The following is an 8,831-nucleotide window of genomic DNA, read 5'->3' on the forward strand; positions in this document are numbered from 1 at the left end:
CTGCGTACAATAGACCCGAAGTGGTCGGACCCTTTCTCAGACCCTGCGCAAGCGGGAGCTACATGCACTGGGGCTGCCCCCTATAGTTATATCGATGTTTTGCCATATTCTTGTTTGGGATGTAGGCGGTAATACATTTATGTTGTGGGATAAGATACATTTGACAGTGCAGGCATGACACCTGTGGCCAGGAGGAGCCTCTCCTGCAGCCCACTCTATCTGAGTGCTGCAGGATGCTGAACATAATATTTTCCTAGCTGCGGATTATACTGATCTTGCTGCAGGAAAAAATGAGGCTAAGGAGGGAGGGAAGAACGTGATGGACAGCAAGGATGGTATGGCAGTGACCGGTCCAGGGGCTACCGGCACACTGTCAAGCGTTGATGAGAGCGACAGGCAGGGCCATGATGGTAACACGCTGCTCTATCGCCATGTGCATGGCCGTTCTTTGGCCATTCACTTTGTTGCATGCAACGGCTAGCTCCGCTAGAAAATCAGACGTGTTTGCACTGTTAAAGCTGCAACGGATTTTACATCGCTGCGCCAAACAGCTCCTCTGTATTGTCAATACTACAAAATACTCTGTTTTGTCAAAACCCGGTATGTTATACCTACATGCTAAATTACAATACTTTACTGCCAAACATAGCCTAACTTTTGTCACTTCTGTTTCTGGATCTTCAATCACACTACCTTGTGGTACCATGGACAAACCAAAAATCATCTGCCTATAACTCGAGAGCATGCCAGGATTCAGTCTACTGCATTTCATAGGAGAAATATCCCAACAAACGTGCCAGAAACACAAATGTTCCATTATCCCTAGATTATAAAAAAGTTTCAGTCCGTTGAGCAAAGTGGCGTCACACTTTCATAATGCAAACATAAGTAATACTGATCATAATAATTGCACGTCATATATTTCCTCTTATACTAGAACCAATGGATCATTTCATGAAAGTTCATAGAACACAAACTCCGAAATTAGAACAATCACAGATAATTAGCTGTTAATTAGTGATAGAAAACATAACTAGCATAGACTATTGGCATGTCGCAAATGGCGGTCAGTTTTGTTAAAATCGAAATTCAAACTGCATTTAATAAATAAACCAGGCATGAGCTACATAAGTAATACTATGAACACAACAGAAAAAAGGGGGAAGATAATCATGGAAATTAACATGATTATGCAAAAAAAAACTCACAATACAAAGCGTTGTTCAATTTTACCGAGAGATTGAGGGCGAGCTGAGTGCCGGGATACCAGCATAATCATCTCTTCGAGTGCAGAGGGGATGTTGTCACTGTGCTCAGAGCCATCTCTTTGTCACAACAGCTAGCTATCAATAACATATTTAGAACTTCTGCTTCCTTCACTACTATTTCATGCTTTCGTGGGGAGAAAAACATAATGTGAAAATGCCAGGTCAAATGTAAGGCTGCGTTCGGTGCACGGGATTTTCACAGGATTTCTGCAGGCCTAATTTCCACGGGAATAAATTCCAGGAAGCCCGTTCGCTTCGCAGGAAGTAGTTTGTCTGTTCCACAGGAAAACGTCGCTAACCTGTACTTTTCACAGGAAAAATAACATCCACTCGTACCAAAGGGAACGCCCGGTGAAAATCCTTCCCTCGCCCCATCACTCTCCCGCCCCATCCCGCGCCCTTCTCCCGCGAGCTTCGCGCGAAATCGACATGGATGACCACCGGTGCAGCATGCCCAACCGGCGGATCCGAGCACCTACTCCTCCTCCTCCTCCACCTCATCCGCCCCCTCCCTGTGTCCTTCGAGCTCCACCCCCCGTTCCATCGACACAAGTCACACAAGGGTTGGAAGATCTGAAATTTGGAGGAAGTCAGGAGATCTTGCAAGAATTAGGTAATTCGCTTCATACATCTTGCTCTCTCATTCAGAAATCTCAATCTGGTGTTCAATTTTTTTATTAGGACAGATCTGTTTCTCTTTGTATAGTGTGGCAATCTGATTAGTTTGATTCGGGTTCTCCAGTGTGCTGGGCGTTGGTGGTATCATCCCGGGTCCTGGCCTCCCCTTCAGAACGAATTTGTTGCAAAAGAAAAAGCAAATCCCAATGCTAAGCTCACTTCTAATCACCGGCCCCTCTAATCACCCGGCCTCTCTAATCTCTCCAGCCGTTTTGGGGGCGTGCCCTTGTTTGCCCCCCACTTAAATTCAGCTCACACCCTCCGCCACTGCCCCTGTGTTTCCAAGTAGTAGCATATAGTTCTGATTAGTTAAATGGTAGTGTGCGTACATCATCTTCAGATAATATATTTTTACCACAAATTACATACATGCACTAATGTATACATATATCACTGCATCAGCAGTTAACATTGTGCAGCTACAGCATGGCGTTCCTAGCTATCTTAAAAATTCTTTGAGATTATTTAGCAAACTATATTATGGATCCAGAGCATTAGGAAGACTGAACTTGTATGCGCACATGAGCAGTTAACTTGTTATTTGATAACTATTACTAAAATTGCCCTTTTCCTGTCATTTGGTACCAATAAAAATTGTGATAGAGCTAGCTGGAATCACAAAATGAAGTCATATCTTATTTGGCTCTTGAAAGAACATGATGTCCCAAGATATCGAACACAAAATGCATGGAGCAAAGAGGCTTGGAGAAGTATTGTGAATGCATTCAATATAAAGTTTGGTTTATCACTCACAGTAACACAGATAAAACAAAAGGAGCAGGATCTGAAGAAAGATTTTAAAGCTATACAAGACTTGATATCTGAAAGTGGTTTCGGTTGGGATCGTGATAGAATGATGGTGGTTGCTCCGGACAGTGTTTGGGAGGCATTAAAGGCCCGTAAGAAAAAAGATGCCCTCCGTTGGCAAGACAAGTCATTCCCATACTATAATGATCTATTTGCTCTATATGATGGTAAGTTTTAAATCATTGACTTGAGTTATGGTTTGTCTTGTACAATGTTCTTAAGTGAGATTATTCTGGACATAATTCATGCAGGGCGCTATGCTCAAGGAAGGAGTTGTCGTGGCATGGATTATTATGCAAACAAGGCCAGAGAACTCTCTCAGGTCACTACATCATATTCGCAACAGTTGGAAGGTCCCGAGGAGCATCATCGCTCACCTACACCGAACTTACCTGCTCCTGTGGAATCGTGCATGCATATTGATACTGAAGAGGACAATGGAAGCACTAATTGGTTCTGCACCGATGATCCATTACACCTAGAAGCTGTGAACTCAACTCAAGTGAAAGATTCTGCATTACATGTTCAATCAGAAGATGCAATACCAACACCATTTTCTTCAAAGCAAACCCCACATATGTCGATGGAACTTCTAGAAGACATACGTAGAAATTGTCAACCATCTCATTCTGCTCGTGAGCTTACTAGTGCTAAGAGGGGGGAAGACAGAAGACTAATTCTAGTATTGATGATTTCCACGAGAGGTACCTGAGCCTCAAAAGAGAAGAGATGGAACGGTTTGCAGCCATCGAGGAGAGGAAATTGGAGGATCCCTATAGCATACAAAAATGCATTGCTGCACTTGAGGGGTTGCCGGATTTACAAATGGGAGATATACTAAAAGCAGCTGACCTCTTCACCAACAACAAGGACAACAGGGAAGTCTTCCTCTCATTTTCAACTGATGCATTACGACTGGGCTGGTTAAGAAATAAAATTCAAAACACCTAGTGTACTAGCTATGGGAATATGCCCCTTGGAGAATGCTTTTGTGTTAATTACAAAAGTGGCTTTTGTATGTTGCTGTAGGCACTTGTACTGCTGAGTTAATGGTACCAAATTATCATGTAGTGCTAAGGTAATAGGCTAGGAAAGTGCACATGACTTTTGTGTATGTGTTCCTGGTCAGATGTGCTAGTACTAATGCAATGCTAAATGACACTTGATCACAAATCCTTTTGATTGGCTAGAATTACTTGCAGTACAAACCAAATTGTTTTACATTTATTACATATGGTTTATCGCCTTGCATTGTAGTCAGCCCACATTGCATTTGCCATGGCATCTCGCATGTCATTCCCAGCTTGCCTCATGCTGTCAAATAATGGCACATCAACATTGTATTTGGTATCCCCATCTGGTACATTTTCCATATTGCTTTCATTTATATCTTCGGTGCATCTGTCCGGCAATGACATGTCACCATCATGTAGCCGTATGAAATTGTGCATCACACAACAAGCCATTAGAAATATCAACCTGAGTGTCAATATCATAAGACGTAGCAGCCTTTAGTATGGGATACCTCTTTTTTAATATACCGATAATTCTCTCAACATGATTCCGAAGCTGAGCATGGCGGAGGTTGAACAATTCTTTGGCGGATTGTGGCCTCTACTGTACTCTTCCCTGTTCTTGCAAATGATACCTTGTTCCCCTATATGGAGCAATGAATTGAGGTGTGTTTGCATAACCCGCATCTACAAGATAGAATTTACCAGGGGGTACACTAAAACCATGCTTAAGTGAGTCTTGTGGAACTCTTGCATCTGAAGCAGACCCCTCCCAACCAGATTTACATGCACGAACTTTAGATCAAAGTCACATGCGACCATGCAATTTTGTGAAAGGCCTTGTTTTCTGTTTCTATAGGGATCTTGTTGCCCAGGTGGAATGCTCATGGGAAAGTGAGTGCCGTCAATAGCTCCAAGACAATTCTGTAAATTTCATGCTACAATTAGAGATATGCAAACATCAAATTTGCCTAGTATGAATTTACCATGTCAAAATAGAACATAAGTAGTACCTGAAAGTATGCAAATTTTCGCTGCCTTAAGATGCGATGTGGGTGTAGGGACGGCAATCGTATGTAGTTGCATGATAGTGATGTAATTTCATTGAGCACAACTCGAAAATAATAACTAACCGTTGATCCACTGTGTTGGAATATATCTTGCACTGTACGATTGCTTGCATTTTTTGATATTGTGTATAGAAATATAGCTACTTGCTCTTCCACGGATACATATGTTCCATCTTCAAGTTTGCACTTCTCACACAATTTTTGAACTAAGGTTTGAAAGATCTCTCTCTCCATGTGGAATCGTCTCTGGCACAAGACCTCATGGCCGGTAAGTGTTTCATGCATGTATGTGGATCCTGTGAGGATGGATGTATGTATTGGCATTTTTGTGGATGAGCTGCTGCCTTCTAATGTAGGATGTATGAGAAAAACGAATTCATCTTCATTTTCTGATCGCCTACGGTAGTTTGGATTCATCGCTTGAATGAGAAATGTGATGCTGAAATGAACTCAGCAGTGAGGAATGGCTGTGGGAATGGTTGGCTGTGTGATGTGTGTTGTTCTTAAGCTTGTGCATCTGTACGCATATATAGAGCAAATGTAGTGCAATGGCTAGTATGTGTAACAGTCAAAACTCAAGGCAACGGCTAGAAAGCTTCCTGTGATGCGAACACACCTCATTTTTCTATTCCTCTACTTTGGAGACCTGTGATTTGTACTGTACACCCAACCTCACTTCCTGTACTTTTTCCTATTCCTTTGCTCTGCTCTCCTCCAGTTCGAACACAGCCAAACCCCAAGGCCAAACATAGTGCCGTGATCCTGGCCACGTTGTGACCTCCTGCTCGGCCAACCAGAGGAAAAAGTGAGGTGTTTGAGTTCCCAAGAGCACTGCCGATACGCCTTCCTCCCTACAGCCTGCCACTTCCCATGTTCGTCCCCATGCTCCTCTCTCCCCTTCTCCCATGGCAAATTACCCTGTCAATGTCGTCCCCTACCTCCCGCAGGGTATGACCATCGAGCTCGGTCCCGCTGATTGGAAGGTGCGAGATGACATGGTTGTTGGCCCCAACCCACCTCTGCGGCATGATTTCTTGGCCATTGCTGAGGTGAACCGCTTCGTCCTGTTCCACCACATGGCAGATCTGCGCCACACCATCGAAGGTTTGCACCATGAATCCAACTTTTTCCCAAGTGAAGTGGATGACTACCCGTTGGGCATTGGCATATTTGGGTTTGTGGATTTGGTTGTTAGAGATGCAGTAGTTGGTACAACTTTTGAAATAGATAAAGATGATGAAAACATGAACACAACAGTTTCCTTTGTTCCTCATGATGCTGCCATTAACATGCGCATGACTAGCTATGGACCTCAGATTTAATTGCGCTATATCGGTTTTCCTCATGATTATCGGACCTCTCATTACATTCATAAGTCTATTGACAAGTTTGGGGAGCTCATCACTTGGCACAACCCAAGAGGTGACAAAAAGTTTGTGCTGATCAAGGTTCGTGTTATTAGCTTACGTCTGGTTCCAAAGAGCTTTGTCATGCGCCAGATGAGGGGAGATCGACACAGCTGGGCTGTTTGTGTTACTATGCTGAGAAGCAACGACTGGAATGCTCACCTCCCAGAGGTCCCACCTGCCGGAGAAGATCCACCACCTGCAAACGGTATTCCCCATCCTCTACATGGTGAGGGACTCACTGCTAAGCAACTTTATCAAGCACAACTCCATAATTGGATGGCATAAAATGCTGCTAACATTGCTGATCAGAACCCAGGAGCTCATCAGGGCAATGATGTTCACTTTCAGGCAAACTGGGGGTTTGGCCTCCTTCACCTCCCAGGCACCCCCTGCCCTGTACAATTTCCAAGCTGCCGAGGGCCTTCAGGTACAAGATGGTGTGTTGCTCGCAAACAATCTCCAAGACAGTCCTGGGCTTGCTTGGAATGATTCCATTTCTGCTCATACTAGCACTAATTCTAGTGCCACTCTGTCTGACAACTATGTTCGTGTGCCTGCAAATTTGTTTCATGCTATGGTTGCTGGTGAAAGCTCTGCTTCTGCCCCAACTAACTTGCAGGCCAACCTCCTAGCAATTGAGGTTTCTCTGTCTGCGACTAGTATGCACTTTGCAATGACAACTCAGGGAGATATTGTTTCCTCCATGCTCATTAACTCTAGAGTTCCAATTGCCAGGCTCAACAACTTTCTCACAACAGCCATCATGCCAATCATAGCTACTTATGGTCCTCGGAGCACAAGGATATGGTTTCAGAGATAGTAGAGTTGACATTAAGGTGGTCCTATTTGAAGAAAATGGCTCTCTGTCGGTCTCTCAAGCTTCAATGATCACTAGTCAAGCCTCATCATTCACTGTTACCAACCTGGTCTCTGTTTGTCCTCTTGGATCCTACTTGCTCATGACCATGTTGCTGCCGATCAGCTACTGCTTGGATATGCACCGGACATGCTTCTACTGGATTCCCATGGCATGCATCCTACCCCTATTCTGGACAACACACAACACGATAGTGTGGGTCTGGGCCTTGTACTTGACAACTCGCAACCTGCTAATGTTGGTTTGGGTCTTGCTGTATCATCTACTGAAGATCAGTCCGTAATTGCTCAGGCCCATCTAGATGGCAGCTCTCAGATTCAACATGCGCCCTCTGGTTCTGCCTCTATTGGTCGACGCGGTAAGATTGCTGCTCCTAAATGCTCCATTGTCATCCGCCGAAGCACTCGCTCCAACAAATATGATGGCTTTTCAAAGTGCCCTTGGTCTCGGACACCGCCACCAAGAAATCCAAGGTCAAGCCCATGACTGTTCCTTCTGCATCCTCCGTCACGATCACTGAGATTTCTGAAGCCGCAACAAACCCAGCAGCACCACCACCAACTCCTATCCAGGTGATTCAACACATTGGCACCAATATCTGTGCCATCCCAGCTGCGGAGCTCACGGAGGACGAGCTCCTTTGTGACAAGGATGTTGGGCCATCTTCGGCCTCTGCTTAATATTATCCTTGCTTATTTTATTTCATATTCCTATGGTACTATCAGTTAATTGGAAAGTTCTTTGTTGGAATGTCCGTGGGTTTAATTCAGACGCCAAACAATTAGCACTTTCTAATGCCATCAACTCGAGTGGGTGTGCCGTCATATGTCTGCAGGAAACTAAAAAGGCTTATCTTGATAATGCTTTCATTAAATCTTGTTGCCCACGCCGTTATGACCAATTTGCTTTTGTTCCCTCCCGCGGAGCCTCTGGTGGCATTGTTACGATCTAGAATAGTTCCATTTTTCACGCAGGTCGTTCATTTTCGATCCACACAATCAGCTTATCATTGGACATTTGTAAATGTGTACGGACCATGCCAGGGCGATCAGAGAGTGGCATTCATTCAATGACTTTTTAACTTTTTGAGCTATTGCCACTGAAAACTCACTATTGCCTTTGAAAACTCTAATAAAGCCCCTTTTGAGCTTGATGACTAGAAGCTAATTTCAGGAGAATTCTTAAGGCCCACATTATATGCCTCTTGTCTTACCAGCAGCAATAAAAAACGTTGCACTATACGTGGGGTGAAATTTGGTGACGAAGATTCTAAGTTCTTCCAAGCAATGGCTTCTGAAAGGATTCGGATTAACAATGTTGCCTCCCTGATCACTGATAATGGTTCTTGTGTGGAGGACCATGCTGGCAAAGAGGCAATCATTTTCAATACCTTCAAACAAAAATTGGGCTCCTCCTCGCATCATGGGATGAAATTTGATCTTTCCAGGATTATCAAATGAATTGATGGGCTAGAAGAACTTACAACCTTTCACCAAAGAGGAGATCGACAATGTTATAAAAAACAGGCCAGCTGATCGTGCTCCTGGACCGGATGGCTTCAATGGAGTCTTTCTCAAATCATGCTGGTCGGTGATCAAACAAGACTCTTATAAACTCTGCAATCAATTCTTTGATGGAAACCTCAACCTTGAAAGTATAAATGATGGATTCATCACACTCATTCCGAAGAACAATGCCCCATCATCAGT

At 43.9% G+C, this 8,831-nt stretch overlaps 1 protein-coding gene across 1 annotated transcript; it reads left to right on the forward strand.

Annotated features, from left to right (window-relative positions):
• Nucleotides 1-2,538: 2,538 nt before the first annotated feature.
• Nucleotides 2,539-3,825, forward strand: LOC119280987. Its single transcript, XM_037561649.1, has 2 exons — nucleotides 2,539-2,920; nucleotides 3,005-3,825. Exons 1-2 carry the CDS (start codon nucleotides 2,569-2,571, stop codon nucleotides 3,463-3,465), a joined length of 813 nt encoding a protein of 270 aa, XP_037417546.1. The 5' UTR covers nucleotides 2,539-2,568; the 3' UTR covers nucleotides 3,466-3,825.
• Nucleotides 3,826-8,831: the final 5,006 nt, after the last annotated feature.

The sequence above is a fragment of the Triticum dicoccoides genome, chromosome 3B (genome assembly GCF_002162155.2).
Source record: "Triticum dicoccoides isolate Atlit2015 ecotype Zavitan chromosome 3B, WEW_v2.0, whole genome shotgun sequence".
Classification (NCBI taxonomy): Eukaryota; Viridiplantae; Streptophyta; class Magnoliopsida; order Poales; family Poaceae; genus Triticum; species Triticum dicoccoides.

Coding starts and splice junctions, on each gene's coding strand:
- LOC119280987 (XM_037561649.1), top strand. CDS start 2,569: ATGAAGTCATATCTTATTTGGCTCTTGAAAGAACATGATGTCCCAAGA. Junction 2,921..3,004: donor TCTATTTGCTCTATATGATG/GTAAGTTTTAAA, acceptor TAATTCATGCAG/GGCGCTATGCTCAAGGAAGG.